At 46.4% G+C, this 17,812-nt stretch overlaps 1 protein-coding gene across 1 annotated transcript in view; it reads left to right on the top strand.

The window, feature by feature from the left end:
* Positions 1-17,812, top strand: part of NDC1 (NDC1 transmembrane nucleoporin) — a 290,787-nt gene that overhangs the window by 185,708 nt on the left and 87,267 nt on the right. The window contains exons 10-12 of the mRNA XM_078670466.1: positions 36-117; positions 4,613-4,774; positions 10,736-10,975. Coding sequence (XP_078526592.1) covers positions 36-117; positions 4,613-4,774; positions 10,736-10,975 — 484 coding nt within the window. The remainder of the gene's footprint in view (positions 1-35; positions 118-4,612; positions 4,775-10,735; positions 10,976-17,812) is intronic.

Here is a 17,812-nt window from a genome sequence, read left to right on the forward strand (position 1 = left end):
AGCAATTGCTTAAATCCGTTTTTTTCCCCATCTAGTACCTGGCATTGCAAGATTTAAGGCTGCTTTCGCAGTATTCTCCCTCTCGACGGCAAGAAGTCTTCAGTCTAAGCCAGCCAGGTAAGATGCTTCTGGATCAGAAAAAAGCTACAATTTTTTTTTTTAAATGGGCCTTGGGTATTTAATTTCTGTTGCTTTGTGAACCGTGTCAGAATAATTGAGAATTGACCTTCATTTGGTATTCGTTTTTTTTTTTAACTTAATTGTGTTTGGGCTTTCAGTTCATTAGGGCCAAATAAAATGTCCTATGATTTAGAGTAATTATTTAATAATGCTACTTTAAAAGTTGATAGGGTTTGTCAATAATTGTAAAGCTTGTTTAAAGTGGTCTCTGCATAAATAGTGCCTTGTGGGATTAAAGTTTAATGCATATTTGCATGATCCTTGTGTACAGAACCTGATAGCATCATAATATATTGACTCCATGTTACAGGTTAGTTGGTGTGTGTTTTTGGTACGCAAATGCCCTTAGCGGTGAAGTAGCTTTCACATTTCTAAGGCCTATAAATGGAAAGGTTGTGCTAGTTTTTTTTATACCATACTCTATCTTTATTCCCATGTGTGCGTACCCAAAGACTTGGTGGCAATTAGCTTATTGTATTTATGAAGCTCCATTGCACCCATCTTCTCACCCACTGAATAGGAAATAAGAATAGCAACTATATGTTCCCTCGAACAGCACTTACCTTTCTCAAATCTTTTGTTGTGGGGAACTGAGAATTTGACAATCCTAGCCCGATTGTTACAAGTGAAGCAAACGTTTGCTTGCTCCTCTCTCCACAAAAATATAAACTGCTCATGTCTGTTCAGAGAAAGATGGTAGTGTGAGAACATTAAACCTCCTGAGGTCTACTGTTATAGACGGAAGGATAGTTTTTGTTTCAAATTTAATGGCCTTTACACCCATTGTTTATCCAGTTTTTATTTTAGTGTTTTTTGTGGGTTTTCTTTTTTTGGTAATTATAGTGTAAACCTGGGCCTTGCATTGGAGCACTTAACACAATTTTTTTATCGCAGGCAGATAAAGTGATTTGCCCAGAATTACAGGATGTTGAGTCTAGGTATGGATTCAAATCTGGTTCCTAAAAGTCACATCTCTTCCTGATGAGATCTGTGAGAATAGGGTGCTGTGTAGATGTCCCTATCTTTGTCAACCTGATTACTATACAGGGGTCCTTAGTTTATATAATTATTGTACAAGCAACCAACGATATTACAAGAAGTATTTCTTACCTACATGGATGACTCCACCTATTGCCCATGTGCAGGCTTATTTTTCTTGCATATGTAAAAACGTATTGCTCACAATAAGAGGGGTTGTCTATTGTCTTCCAAAAACTGTCTGTGAGCTGCAACATTTGGCTCCGCATCCTGTGATTCTGGGGAGATCACTTAATCTGCCTGTGCCTACCAAAAATAAATGTGTTCTTGTGTCTAGTTTGCGCTATATAAAACTGCAAAACAAAAGTGTGAATCGACAATGTAGACACCTGCAATTCTGCAATTATTTGTTTGTTTTTTTGTATTTGACAATGTGTATGCGTTCAAAATGTTTGTTTTTTCTGATGGATAGTAACCACAGATTCCTCTCCTTTAGAATATCCCCAGATTGGTTCTGTAAATTTAGAAAGCAGTGCTCCTGCGCGCTGGTAGGCCGTACAATGCAACTCAGTATCAATGTCATTCCACTCTGAAAGTGACGAGCGGAGCCTTATACAAGTGCCACTGCCGCATGCTTATATCAGTTCTGGTCCTATTTTCTTTACTTGTGAAGATATCTATTTTTCCACAATTTATTTTCCATTGCGCAAGGCATGTCACCACTGAAGAACACCGGATTTAAATGTTGTCTGGGCTCCCACTTACAAATGTCTGTGACATATCCCCACAGGATGTGCCTCTCAATGCTTGGTTTGTCACATAATTCTAAATGCCTGTGACAGTTGTGCCCTGATGAACCAAAAAAACACCCGTGATCTAGGTGAAAATCTAGGTGGCAAAACATCGAAAGGTTCCACTTGAGAGCACGGATCCACTCCCTAATCTGATCTTCCTCGAGGTCAAAATTTTCAGATAAGCCTAAGAAAAACCTTAAATCCAAACAGGATTCTGCTCTTTCCCCTCAATGCCCAAAGAAGGCTGTCCCTGTCTCTTGGTTTTAGTCCTGATCAGAGGAACAGATTTGATCTCTGGCCCCAATGCACCCTAAATTTCCGGTTCCGTCTTTCGAGAGGGTATGCTGTGTATATTTGGTGTGCAGACTTGTAAGGGCCTTCAATCAGGTTACCGCTGGTGGGTTTGGCCTCTGCACCTTATGAACCCTCCTTGGGTTCTGGACTGGCATTGGGCTTTGAGCCTCCTCCTGCAACCAGTCCTTCTTTCTCCGATGCCGGCTGCGATGCTGCTTGTGCCAGGGGCCTATTGTGCTGTCTTACTCTGAGCCACAGTGTGCTGAACTTCAGCGGAGGCCTTGCCATGAACTTAACATACCCCCCCACCCCATTGTACAGCCATTGGACACTGTCAAAATACTATGCAGCTGTGCACATATTTAACACCAACTGTTTGAATCGGACAGTGATCATAGCCAAATTATAGCTATGATGATGCAGGGAGTGGGGGAGGTTTTGCTCCTTCCCTTGATAGTGGTGACTGGTATATGGACTTGCAAAAGGTCAATGGGCTAAACCCATCTCCCTATACTGGACTAGTCTCATCCCATGGACCATCAACAGAGGAGAACACTTCTTTTTCTACAGTGATGCACAGGGCTCCCGAGGTCCTGCACCTCCACATCCCCTCTATGGAGGCCAAAAGTTTAAACTCAGCTAACCTGTTTGTACATGTTTGGCTGCTACTTGTATACAAAACTTTGCAAACTATTTTGGCTTAAAATTAAGAAATTATTATTTGCACATCTTCAGTGCATGGTACAAACAGATCTTTCTTAAACACTTTATTGCGCATCTAAGATGATTTATAAGCAGTAAGAAATCCATCTGCAGCAAGACTGGAGCAATGTGTTTTCTAACTATTCTATTAGGCTAGGAGTACAATAGTAAAAACTTCAGTTGCCCTATCAATCATACCAGAGCAGTGGTGCAGAAATGTGGCTCCAGAGGACCAGTAATAGTTGTACTGTTGATTATGCCTGTACTACCAGAGGTCTGGTCTCCTTGTCCCAAAATTTTAGGATGTGGTGCCACTGGCACTCTAAGTGAAATTGCATGGCTTTATTTGTCTCAAGTGACTCCAGGTGAGGGGTCCATCAAATGTTATAATGTGATGCTGATTTATGTGCAGTGCAAGTAGTTTAGTTGCACCACTTGTTTCTTTGTGCTTATGTTGACATACTTCACCACCATGCATACCTTTTCTGTTGTATGTTTGACCGACTGTTCCTTGTCTGTGATCATATTTGTCCTCTGTACAGGTAAAGTTCAATCCTAGCCGCAACTGTTCCTTTATATCTAGTATGTACAGTCTGTTGACCCCCAAATCTAATATTGTATTTTTTGTTCTGATGTTTGAGGCATCTACAGATTGGATCTTTTTTAATGATATGTTTTGCATATACTTTTTGAAATGTTACATTGGTCATTGTAATGCTGGGTGACCAAACCTGACCGACCTGTTTCCATTTCCTTTGCCCAATTGTCTTGGCGACTTTATTGCAGTGATTTTGAACCCATTGAGGTGATTGTAGTTCATAAGGTGCCTCTGTGCTCTGCTTTCTGAATGTCTCTGTTTAAGATCTGTTGCGTATTTATGGCGTTAGCTCTATGGAGATACTCTTCGTGACTTTATTCCTCACATATGATTGAGTTCCCTTTTTTCCATCAGAAAATGTATAAAACTGTGTGAAGTCTGCACCAAGGTACACTACAACTATAGCTGTACAGAAAAGTAATAACCATAACATTTTTAAAGTCCTTAGTAACCCCCCTGTTTTTCCAAAGTTATGAGGACTTGCTGAGTGAAGATCCTAAAGAGGTATCCAATTGAATGCAATCGGGGGAATAATAAAGACTATTTAAAAGTGTAAAGGGCAACGATCAAAAGTGAAATTTAGCGTGTCCCAGTGTTACTACTCTCAAATATTTATAGCCTACAAGCGTCCTCCATGATTCCACCACTTTGTCTTTTTTTTCTCGCCTTTGCTTTCAGTCCTGTTTTCACTAGTAGGTTGTATGGGGGTGACAGGCTTTTTTTTCACGAAGGAAAGGATGGCTTGTTGCAGAGAGATAGCCAGAGGGCCCCTGTAATGTGCTGGCAGGCTGCATGGTAGAGTGAGAATGAGTCTTATATTCTCAAGTACTGGAAAGTCTCATATAAAAGGTAGACCTGATGAGTTTTACACCTGCTTCTTCCCAGTCCAACCAAGGGGTTTAAGCTTCGTAGCTTACAAAATGAGGTGCTATGTTTCATTAATGTCCACAGCATTTTATTGTTTTAATGCACGTTTTCTATACCATTTCCTTGTAAGAATAACTCTGAAACCAACTTAATACAAAGTGCCAAACACCAAATTCATATGAAATTCTTTCTTTAAAAGGTGGACATCCTCACAATTGGACTGCAATATCGAGAGAGTGTTTAAATTTGTTAACCAATCTGACGTGTAAACTGGTTGCTCACCAGGAAGCTGCAGCCACAAATGGAAGAGTGAAAATACCTTCCTCATCAGCAGATTCAAGGACATCCTCCTCCAGTTCAGGTACCCTAGCTTTCTCTATTCGTGTAGCAAATTGCCTTTTCCGTCCCCTTGTTTTAACTTCACTACACAAAGCATAGACATACTTTTCTTCTATGAAATTACAATTGTTTGGAAATGTGCAGCATGAATTCCCTGATTTCCACAGATCAGGTTCATACTGGACTGCATTCCCAAGGTGTAATGAGAGTGATTCTGGGTCGTAGGATCCTCACTGATGACCATAAATGTAGACTATTCCATCCAGCACGTGGGAGCCCAGGAAACTTTATCGATGCAGTGAGTAGAACTTGAACTAGCGGTCAGTACTACAAACTTCCAAAAATAGACGTCATTTCCAAAGGCGAAAAAAAAAAACATCAGCATTTACTGATTTCTTTCTTGGTCCTTCCTAGATATTGCCAGTAATATTCAATACAAATGCAACTTTGCCTCACCTAGCTGAGAAATGTATGCTAAATAAGTAGAAGGATCCTCTAAAATCCTGTTACAGAGAGAAAATAGAAGGAAACAGTGCCAGCCGGGGTCAAGAATGTCCTCAGAGCTGAAAAATATACTGTTGGTTTAAGGAACCATAAGGTTCCATCTCCCAGAATGCAGTGCACTGGCAATTTGCTTCATAGCCTCCGTTATTTTTTCTGACTTGTACTGAAAGGATTTCAGAACATTTCACCATCATTCGACATTCTACATGTCTACGAAAGCCTTTCTGTCCTTTTTTACTTTCACCCTCTTTAAATGGCATTATTTTCACAAATGCATTCCCTATTTGTGAAATGCCTCTTCTGCAGGAGGAAAAACTCAGCACCTGACCCACTCCGTGTGTACGGTCTGTTTACCCTCCTCATTCAGTTGAAGAATGGGAGGTTTTTTTTTATACAAAAACACAAAGGTCGCAAGGGATTTTGGATGAGCAAAAGCTTGAATACTTCTGTGTAGAAGAGGAGAGAAAAAAACATTGCAAGAAAGCTAGTGGGGCACACCTCTACTGAGCCTATGGATCCTATAGATCAGTAGAGAGAGTTTCCAGGCAGTTACATCAATAAGTAGGGATCTTAAGCTTCAGCGTTTTTTGGCAGTAGAACCCTACAGTTTTCTATCATAACAAGGTACTTTTAAGGACGCATCCTGCTTTTCTGCTTAAAATCGTGTCTTACATTTGCGTAAATCATACTATGTCTTTTCCGGTATTATTTTTGTGTGCTCCCTTTACCCTGCAGAGAAGTATCTTCACTTGGGTGATATCAGGAAAATATTCTGATTCTATTGACAGAAGACAAAAGTTCATCCTAAAATGAATCATCTCTTTGTCAATTATAGGCCTTTCTATACCAGCATGGTGTCTTCAGAACCACACATTGCTGGTTGCCAGATAGCCAACAGACCCCCACTTGGCAGACCTGGGGCGCATTCTGAGTGAGAGAAGGCAGCGACTACTGCCTGGTTGAGAAAGCTAATATTAGTATAGCTATGCAAGTCAGACACACACAGAGAGCTCTGTTCATATTTGCACTAAGCATTACCTTTTTGATGAGGATGCCACAACTTACACTTTAGTTGGCCGCACACCTTTTTTTCCAAGATTTGTTTCAGCTTTCTTTTCTTCACTGTTGACTGATAACCTTGATTTGAGAGATACGTTTACTACTCTATTCTGTGTTTGACTAGGAGTGATCAATCTACAAAGTACAAGGAAATGTTAATTGCAACCCTAGTTATGCATCGTAGGTATTTTCACTGAAGTCCTAAACAAATCTGACTCCTCCCCAGTTGTCAATATAAGCAGGTTAGTTATTTCCTTCAAAAAGAACTGAGGCTCTGAGTCAAACAGCCAGTACAGTGCATGCTGTGCCATGGAACCTGTGGACTCCTTAAAGGAGCAGTGACCCTTGACCTTGTTAGGTAGGTCGCTCCCCCTTTGCACAGCACCGCCTGTGCGTCCTGACCCTGCCGATGCTGAGCAAAGTTGAGACCCTCCTCCACCCGCAGGCTACCACCTGCGCCTTATCACTGGTGGCCAGTGGTAGGCCTTAGGTTTGTTCTATTGTCGGTGTGATTTATTGTATTACCCTTATTGTTTTTATTGCTTTTGCTGTCTGTGACTGTTATTGCCTGTCTTTTCCCTGTGCCTGTATTTTCTCCTGTACCCTTTTTTCCCCCCTGTTCCCATCGTGCCCTGTGATTCTGTGCCCTTTTCCTTCTGGTCCCCATCGTTGCTCCTGTGACTCTGTGCCCTTTTTCCCTCTGTTTCCCATCGTTGCCCTGTGATTCTGTGCCCTTGCTTCCGTTCCCTTCGCTGCTCCTGTTCCCGCTGTTTCATCTTCTGCGGCCTGCCCCCTGACTTGCTATTTGCTGCCCCTGCCTTCCAGCTGCTCCTCCCTCCCACCTCCCCATATATGACGGCCGCTGGCTCGCCAAAGGCGCGCCTAAGGTAAGCCCGTGTGCGCCTGGACCGCGCCCAGCGCCAGAACCCCTGGTCCCCGCACCTACCACGACGACCGCCACCGCTATGATGCCAGCACACTGCACGCTCTCAACTCCGGATGTACCCACACCTGCATCAAGGCTGCCCCGAGACGCACACATGGTCCCTTCACCTGCCTGAACTGCAGCTACACCAGCCTCAGAGCCGCCGAACCACCCGCCAAGAAGGACCTCAGCCACCTCCGATGCATCCTACTGAACACCCGCTCTGCACGCAAACATGCCGTCGAGCTCTGGGACCTGCTTGACACATTATCCCCAGATGTCGCCTTCATGACCGAGACCTGGATGAACGACTCCACCACACCCGACATCGCCATACCCATCCCAGACGGCTACAAGATCACCCGCAGAGGCCGCACCAACGGACTCTGAGTAGGAATCGCCATCGTCCAGAAGAACAGCATCAGGGTCTCGACCACATCCAACGACACTCTCAGCACCGCCGAACACATGCATTTCCAGATCCAAACAGACCCCACCACCACCCTCGTCTACAGACCCACCGGACCACAACCCCAGTTCAGCGACTCCATCGCCGACTTCATCAGCACGCACGCCCTGACCTCCACCGACTGCATCCTCCTCGAAGACCTGAACTTTCACCTTGAGAACAACGACAGCAACTCCACCACCCTGATCGACAACCTCAGACTGAGGCAGCTCGTCACGACGCCAACCCATTCCGCCGGCCACACACTCGACCCTGTCTTCTCAAGCTCCCACATCTCCTTCAGCCACACCACCGAACTCCTCTGGACCGACCACCGCTGCATCCACTTCACCTTCCAGAAATCCACCACACACCACAGCACCCAACAGATTCCCCGCCGCTGCTGGAGCAAAATCACCGAAGACCAACTACACGCAAACCTCGCTCTCGGCCCACCCACCGAACCCTCCAACACTGACGCTGCCCGCAACCTCAGGCGCTGGACTGCGCCAACACCCTCGCCCCGCTGAAGAAACCCACCTACAGAGACACCAGCAACAGAGCTAGCTGGTTCAACCCAGAACTCCTAGCCTCCAAACGAACCTGCCGGAAACTAGAGAAGAAACGGCACACTGAAAAGACACCGGACAGCCACACAGCCCACAAAGACGCCATCCGCAAACACCACCTCATCAGGTCTGCCAAGAGGACCTCATTCAAAGACCGCCTCGACAACAACACACACAACAGCAAGGAGCTCTGAAACATCGTAAAGGAACTCTCCAACCTCGGCTCCAACACCAACGACATCCCGCCGTCGCAAGCCCTGTGCGATTCCCTCACCACCTTCCTCCACCGCCAGATCGCTGACATCCACAACAGCTTCAACACCCAGACAGCCCCAACAGACATCGACACTCCAGACTCTCAGCACACCATCGACCAGAACCCCTTGCCAGCCCTGGCCAAGATGAGCATTGATGACGCCATCAAGACCATGAGCAAAATCCACTCCGGCTCCCCGTCAGACCCATTCCCACACCACATCTTCAACAAAGCCAGCAGCTCCATTGCACCCCACCTGCGCAACGTCATCAATCTCTCTTTCGAGACCGCGACCTTCCCAGAGAGCTGGAAACACGCCGATCAACGCCCTACTTAAAAAACCCAAGGCGGACCCGAGAGACCTCAAGAACTTCCGGCCCATCTCCCTACTTCCGTTCCCAGCCAAGGTCATCAAGAAGATCATCAACAGACAGCTTACCCGATACCCCGAAGAAAACAGCATCCTGGACACATCCCAGTCAGGTATCCACAGCAACCACAGCACTGAGACTGCCCTCATCGCCGCAACCGACGACATTAGGACCCTGCTGGACAACGGTAAGACCGCGGCCCTCATCCTCCTGGACCTCTCACTGCCTTCGACACTGTCTGCCACCTCACACTACACACACGCCTCCACGACGCAGGGATCCGAGACAAAGCCTGGAATGGACCACCACCTCCTTCCTCTCCGGCAGAACCCAGAGCGTCCGCCTCCCCCCCCATTCTGATCCAAAGCCTCCAAGATCATCTGCGACCTACCCCAGGGATCATCCCTCAGCCCGACACTGTTCAACATCTACTTGGCCCCGCTCACACAAGTCGCCCGACAGCACAACCTCAACATAATCTCCTACGCTGACGACACTCAACTGGGCCCCCCTCACTGCCAAATCCAACCTCCACGAAGGAATGAAGGCTGTCGCCGACTGGATGAAGATCAGCCGACTGAAGCTGAACACTGACAAGACGGAGGTCCTCCTCCTCCGCTCCAACCCTTCAGTCTGGGACGACTCCTGGTGGTCCACGGCACTGGAGGCTGCCCCGACACCCACCGACCACGCACGCAACCTGGGAGTCATCCTCGACTCAACACTCTCCATGACCAAGCAAGTCCACGCAGCCTCCTCCTCCTGCTTCAACACCCTCCGCATGCTCTGCAAGATCTACAGGTGGGGCCCAACAGATACAAGAAAGACAGTCACCCAGGCCCTCGATAGTAGCAGGCACGACTATGGAAATGCCCTCTACACGGGAGCCCCGGCCAAGCTCCTCAAGCGACTGCAATGCATTCAAAACGCCTCTGCACGCCTGATCCTTGACGTACCACGCCACAGCCACATCACCCCCCACCTGAGAAACCTGCATTGGCCCCCAGTCAACAAGAGGATTTCCTTCAAGCGCCTCATCCACGCACACAAGGCACTCCACAAGACAGGCCCAGCCTACCTCAAAAGACTACTTTCCTTCTTGATCCCCAACCGCCAGCTCCGCTCCGCCGACCTTGCCCTCGCCACCGTCCCTCGCATCTGAAGAACAACCACCGTGGCAGATCCTTCTCCCACCTCACCGCCAAGACCTGGAACCCCCTCCCACTGAGCCTACACCAAACCCAAGACCTGCTGACCTTCAGGAGGCAACTCCAGTCCTGGCTGTTCGACCAGTAGCCCCCCCCCCCCCATTTCCCCCCAGTGCCTTGAGACCCTCACGGGTAAGTAGTGCACTCTACAAGTTCTTGATTGATTGATTAATTGATTGCAGCTTTTGAAACCTTGCGATCTCTGGACTTAATGGGTGCCTTTGCCTACATTTTTCTTTCTATGGTGTAGAGGTTTACTAGAGGTTCCTGTTACTTCTGTAGCGCATTTTCAGCTAGGTGCTCCAATGCTGTATTTGTGTTTCACAACATTGGTCATTTCCAGAAAAAAACATCTGTAAAAGCTGACTGTTTTTAACTATGGAGGTGGCACCTGTTTTTGGAAGTTTGTAGCGTTGACCTCCACTTCATGTTTTTGGTACTGAATGGATTAAAAATAAATATATAAAAAAGGGGTCTCGGGATCTCTGCATGCAGGTGGGTTATTCTGCTTTAATGACTTTAGTGAAGATAGCTATGATGCAGAACTAAGTAATATTTCCTTCTTCATTAACCATGCTACCACAGATTGAATGCTATGCTATTGTGAAAGCAAAGATACTTTATCATTTTTCTTCTCTGTCAGGAGTTTCTTTTACAGAAGAAGTACCTTCGCAGATACAGAAGGATCCCAGCACTCCTGTGCCAATAGGGACGAAGTTACCTTCCAACTTAAAGTCCGCCATGTACGATCTGGGGAGCCCTTTTGGTTCACCAGCAATAATACGTTTGGGTGGATTGCTGGATCAAAATTCTCCGTGGCATGGGTCCATCCAGAGTCCTCATGTAATGAGGAGAGGTCCGAAATTGTGGTCATCTGATTGTGGTAAGTTTTCTTTTCATCAAATACGTTTTAAATGCTGTCCTCTTAGCTATATTTAATTATTTCAGTTCAGTTCACAAAAGGGCCCTTCCTGATCGTATGCTTGACTGAGACCCTTCACATTTATTTTCTTACAGCTCATTGTCCAGCCTATCACTTTCATTAACTTCTCTGCTGCATTGACAGTTCCCTGACAGTCTGATCTTACTTTCTTTGCAGCACTGTGTACGTCTTCACGCACACCTCATCACTCAATCTCACAGTGCTACCAATGCTCTAGCCAGTGTCCTCTACTGATTTTTCTTTTTTGAATGTTTTTTACTAGTCTTCTTGCGCCCCAGCCATTTGTTGTAAAAACAGTCCATATAACCACAGTTAAATTACACTAGCCTGTTGTGCCCTTGAACACAGTTGGTGTATTAAAATTGAGTAAGTAAAAGACCTATTCAAGTCGGTAATGCAGGCCGTGTCTGATAAGATTGGCAAATTTTCCCTCTAAATAAGAAAGAGATTATCTGAAAAAATAGAATTCTACTTGGAGTTACCCAAGGACATTTACTTTCCATCCACTGATGCAATTAGTTGCCATACAGGTCCTTGAATAACTGGTTAAAGAGAAAGGACAGTTGAAATTAAGATAATTGTAATATTTTTTCAAAAAGCAGAATTCAAACCAGGTTTATGTAACACACATTCCATAAGGCCCAGGTTTTTTTTTTATTTACCCAATGATAGTGAATATTGTTGGATAAGATGTAAAATAAAAAATGGTGTTACTGCTATCATGCCTTTTCCTTTGATTGTGGCTCTGCGCCTGTGGATCCTAGTTGTAAACTCCTGGTACTTTCACAAAGCAATATTGACAAGCTGTAACTGACAAGTAAATGTTGTCTTGGATGCCAATGCAAAAGCATATTCCTTGGGTGATGGCATTGTCTGAACAATGTTGCACTGACTAAGGATTTGTCTGTTGGTTCCCACATGGCCAGTGTGTAGTTCCAGGAGGAATCCTACTTTTGCTCATGTGAACCTTTCTGCTACCACTTCCCACAAAAAGTAAAGATGGGGTGTTGGATTGCGTTTTAACAGGGCGTGTGTTGAGAAAAGGACAAACTTAAAAATAAAATTGAGACAATAAAGACCCTCAGTGGGCAGACAAATGAATACATTGACTGGGCAGAAACTTATGTATGCGGGTTACTGCGAAATGCATGTTGGCTGTGAATACACATGTGATGGGCATTCTGCTAATTTGCCATAATGGAGGTAGATGTAACAGAGGCCAATTGTGGTCAAAATGAACATTTTAATAAAGTAATAATGAATACATTAAATGGAAATGTAATCACAACTGACTAGTGTGGTTTAATGGACTATGTTCAATGCATTCTTAAAGTGACGTACTATATGCCTCCTTCATCTTGATTAAAGTTTGGGATAAATAACACCAGAGTGGACCGGAGTCTGGAGGTTAGAACCCCAAGCTTGAACCATGTTATCAAACAGACTCTCTTTGTACTTTTTTACAGTTGACTATTTTTGAAACTAAGGCAAACCTGTTAACGCAGGTTACTTTAACCAGGTCCAGTGTCTACTAAGCCAGCCAGTGTTGCCCTTCAAAGAGGCTCATACAAACAGCATTATGGACACTTGGCCCTAGCTGTGCTCAAGCCCTTCGGTCTGTCTATGTTGCCAGGCGACGTAGGCTGACTTCTCATGATCCTAGTTGTGTGACAAGGCACCCCTAGCCTTACAGCCTAATTACCTTTCAAACAGTCCTCCGGATAGAGAATTGAAATTTATTGATACCTTCGGAAAGGGAATGTTCTTTTTTACTAGTTGGCTGGACAGCCATCACATCAAACCGATGGGTTTTGCAAATCATTCAAAAGCCCCTTGTCTTTTATTTCTTCCCTGCCTTTGATTCCTCTCCTGACAGCCGCCCCCAACCTGCCCAACCATCAGAATAATTGTCAGCAGCTCATTCCATAATCTTGCTGCAAAGAGTTTACCCTTTTGCTGGCAACAGGTGCTATTAAATGGGTGCAGGCTTTGGAGAGAGGAGTGCTGTTCTCTCTACTGCATTATACCAAAAGACTGAAGCCTCAGGCCTATATTGGACCTCCGCAGAAAGCTATCTAGTAGGCAGAAAGTCAAATTCAAGATACTCGCCCTGTCTCAGATTTTTTCTGCTCTCGACCCTTTAGACTGGATGGTGTCCCTAGTCTGGCAGGACCTTCTTTGGAGCTGTCCTGGATATGGTGCCTGTCATGGCTTTGTCACCACTGCAGCGATTTCGGGACATTCAGGATATGATCCCTAAGTTTCCGGCTCAATCCTGGGTCTCAGTGAGGACATCTCTGAGGCTTCTTGGAGTTTTATCATTGTGCATCCTCCTTGTCTTGAACACAAGGGAGCATGTGCAGACTCTTCAGTGGAAAATCTGCTTAGCGGGTCCAGCATAAGGGCTGTCTCTCTAACTCTATTCAGATCTTTGAGGAGTTGGCTCAGGATCGTCTGTAGTGGCAAACAAATGTCATCCCGTCCTGCTGCATGCCACTCTACCATCCCGACACAGGCATCACAGTTGTGATAGTCTCATTATTGCTCAAGTGGAATTGTATTTCCGAGAGGTGTCGCTCACAGGCCTCTGATCTGCAGTAGACTGCAACCTCTAAAGAAGCCTTTTGGAACTCCAGGCAAGCGGTTTGGCCACAAATTCCTGCCCTCCATCTAGTAAATTGCAAACACAACAGTGATGGACAGAATGTGGATCAATGTCACACATTCACCCCAGTCAAAAGATCTGGGCCCAAATCCATCGTTTTTCCACTCCACACCACCCTGGGTTAGACAATGGCGATATGCAAATCAGCGCTGACCCTGTGCCCCATGGGAACAGTCCAGTCCGAACTACAAACGCCATGTCCTTCCCAGAACGGAAACAAGCATCCGAGGACCGGCCCGGTTTCGAGGTAACACCTCTCATCAGCCCGGCTAGCTTGACTCCAGTGGTGCAGAGTGCCTGGGACTCACGTCTGAGCATCCCCAGTACACTTAGAGCGGTAATTGCAAACACAACAGTGATGGACAGAATGTGGATCAATGTCACACATTCACCCCAGTCAAAAGATCCGGGCCCAAATCCATCGTTTTTCCACTCCACACCACCCTGGGTTAGACAATGGCGATATGCAAATCAGCGCTGACCCTGTGCCCCATGACTGGGGTGAATGTGTGACATTGATCCACATTCTGTCCATCACTGTTGTGTTTGCAATTACTACTCCATCTAGTAAAGACTTGTGCAGGTCCTTACAGGCAACAGTACCATGAAAAGGTAGACCGGAACAGGATTCTCGGGCCTGTGCTAGGAGGCCCTAGATCTATGGAGGTGGCTGGACCAATAGAACATCTATCCTTCTGGTAGCTAACCATCCAACCGTATCTCTAAATGCCACAGCAGTTGAGCTGAGCATGCGTCTGCTTGTTGATCATTAGTAGCATCTCTTCCTCCCCTCCCCCCGAGATGGCAAGGCACATGTTTGATCAATGAAGCTTGTCCAGGTTAAATTTGTTTGCCACCGGCGAGAACTCTGTCTCATCTCTACTGCACACTATAGTTTCCTCCAGCAAAGTCACTGACTGTCTTATTTTGACTGTGATGTGACACATGTTTCCAATACGCGTTCCTGCCACTGTTCTCTTATGCCACGAGTTATGAGAAAGCCAGGACAGACTGGGCCCAAGTCATCTTAATGGTCCTGGATTGGGTCATGAGAGCATGGTTCCCAGAGCAGCTGAGCATGAGCATTTGCTCTTTGATCCAGCTACCACTTCAAGAGGACCTACTGGAGTCCCAGGTAGCCTTCGTACAAAAAATTGGCCTATGTATCTGTTTACCAATGTTTTTCAATCCACCTCACCTTTGACTGAGGAAAAGAGATCCCTTTGGCTTGACTTAAAAGGGTGCTGATCTTTTTCATTGACTGCACAAGGGTCCATCGTATGGATGTTCTGGGGCTCTCTGGAGCACAAAGGGAAGGCAGTGGAGAAAATGGCTTTTCCAACATGGATAGTTGTTGGACTTGGCCCTTTTTGTAGGGTCATCCCTGAACTGTTTGCCTTCCTCCAGTATTTGGTCTGACCTGTTGGCTATTTTATGACTCCGGGCACTTTACCACTGCTGACCAGTGCCAGAGTGCAAGTAATCCCTACTGTAAATTGATGTGTTGATTAGTGGTACCCTGATTGGACGGTTGGTTTACTTGTCAGACCCTAGTACAGTGCACTGAGTGTGCCCGGGGCTTTTAAACCAAATGCTGCTAGTGGGCTTGCAGCACTGGTTGTGCCACCCCCAGAAGCAGCCTTGTAAAAATGTGTCTAAGGTCTGCCATTGCAGTCTGATACTATCATGCAGACTGGGCAAGTGCACCCACTTGCCAGTCCCTAAACCTTCCCTTGTCTGCATATTAGCCACCCCTATGGTAGGCCCAAGGGCAGGGTGCATTGTAAGTATAAGGTAGGACAATCCCTGATGTGTGTGGCATGTCCTAATAGTGAATTACAGCCATTTTCGTTTTTCAGTATTGCAAGGCTACCTGTTCTTCATAGGCCAGAGTGGGCTGTTAGGATTATAGAATGTAACAATTCTAACAGACTCAGAGAACATGGTAGAAATTCGAGTTTAGAATGCCTGGACTCCGAATAATAAAATACATCTTTTAGTAAAGTTTATTTTAATATTCTGTGTTTGCAAATACCACTTTTAGAGAGTAGGTATTTGCTTGCCTAACCATTTCAGCCCACCTTTGCTAGGTTGTGTATTCCTTTGTCTGGTTTTGTGAGTAACAGTGATGAGGGAGTCCAGGAGACAGTCTGGGGCCACCCGTTGGTGAATAGCGAGATCAGCAGCAGGGAGGAGTTGCACCTGGGACCTGAATAGGGCTGGGCCTTCCCTCTACAATGCCGACTCCACCCCCTGTGGTGTGTCTGATGTCTCTGCCCTGCACACTGAAAGAAGAGAAGGAAGACTGTCAACAGTGCTCCAGGACTGTACTTGCCTTCCACAATGCTGGTTCCACCTCCTGTGGGGCGTCTGGTACTTGCCTTCCACAATGCTGGCTCCACCTCCTGTGGGGCGTCTGATGTTCCTGCCCTGCACGGTGAAAGGAAAGGAGCAGTCTGGTAAACAGAGTGCTCAGGGAACTGGTTTGGACTGGGTACAGGCCCCTCTCCCCTCATAGAACCAAGGATTTTAGGGTATAAGTATTGGGACCCTGCTCCCATGAAATTAGATCACTCCTGGAACTGACGAGACTAAACCTCTGCTGAGGAGAAGGAATCTGAAGAAACTGAGGAGAGACTATTCTCAAGCTGAAGTGCTGCTTGGGGATTGGCCTGCAGTGGTTGCCTGGATGCCAAAGAGAGGAGAAAGGACTTTGTGGACTTTACCTTTATTTTCAACTTGTGCAAAGATCTCCAAGGGCTTGGAAGAGAGCTTGCCCCCTGACCGAAGTCCCAGGACCAGTGGACTTCACCAGCCTTTGTGAATTGCTGCTGTTCCAGTGGCTACAGAGGCAGCGAGCTGTGACTGACTGTCACGACCGGCCTGGTGTCCTGTAGGCACCGCACTGAGCAACGTCCGCCTCGAACAACGCAAGCTCTGCGCTCACCGACTCCGTCTCGACGACGTCAATGAGCCGTAGCCTGCACCACGATCGGAAGGACACCGCAACGTGCAACACCTCGCTACACCGACTCGAACTGGTCTGACCGACGCGGGCACTGCTGCTGACTTCGAGAACTGTGACCGCACCGGAGTTGGGCACCGCCTCTCACGCTTCGTGACGCACCGCCCGACTCGCACCGCTGTCCGGACTGATCGACGCCAGCTCCCGAACTCCGGCTCTGTCGCCGCACCGTAAAGCTGGAAGCACCGCAACGAGCAACGTCCGCCTCGAACAACGCAAGCTCTGAGCTCACCGACTCTGCCTCGACGCCGTCGACGAGCCGTAGCCTGCACCGCGACTGGAAGGACACCGTGACTTGCAACGCTTTCTTTTTCTACACCGCGACGAACACTGGAACCGGCTTGCACATCCGTGCCGGCCGCCTTAAGGAAAAGGTACTGTGACTGAGTCTATCGACATTTGAGTGTCCCCGGACAGCCGCGGTCCGCTGGATTTGTTAGACTCTGTGTTCTTTTCAGCAACGCTGTAGCCGGACGAGGCTACCGACTCGCACAGAACCTTGAATTAAGCTTTTTAAACCTGAACTCTAGAAATTTGATAGTACTGTGGATTTTTTTTGTCGTTTATTGGTCTTGTGATAATTCTATATAAAGTATACTTAATTTTTATATAAAACCTGTGTGGTGTCCATTTGTAGTGTTGTCACTGAGTTACTGTATGTGGTCACAACTGCTTAACTTACATCGCCTCTCAACTAGCCTTGACTGCTCGCGCCACGCTGCCTAGAGGGTGTGCAGGGGTTATTTTAAGAGGGTAATTCCCTTGCCATGACTAGAGGAGAGGTTCCCTGATTGTCACAAGTACCTACCTGTGCCAACCAGAGACCCCCAATTCTAACATTGGAAGCAGCGGAAGGATTTAGAATTTGCAGTTGTGACTCCTGTACAGTGATTGGTGAACACTACTTAGTGAGTGCAGACCATAACGCAGCCACGTACTTTTGATACTTGTTTCTGCCAGAAATCTCCATTTAAAAAAAAAGAAAATCATGCCTGGTTCAGTCAGAGTGGAGGAGACAGCCTCCATTGCATCTATTGACTGTGAGTGGGAGGAAGAGAAACTAGAAAGCTATGCCAACAAGCAGCTC

This window comes from Lissotriton helveticus, chromosome 1_2 (assembly GCF_964261635.1).
Source record: "Lissotriton helveticus chromosome 1_2, aLisHel1.1, whole genome shotgun sequence".
Taxonomy (NCBI): domain Eukaryota; kingdom Metazoa; phylum Chordata; class Amphibia; order Caudata; family Salamandridae; genus Lissotriton; species Lissotriton helveticus.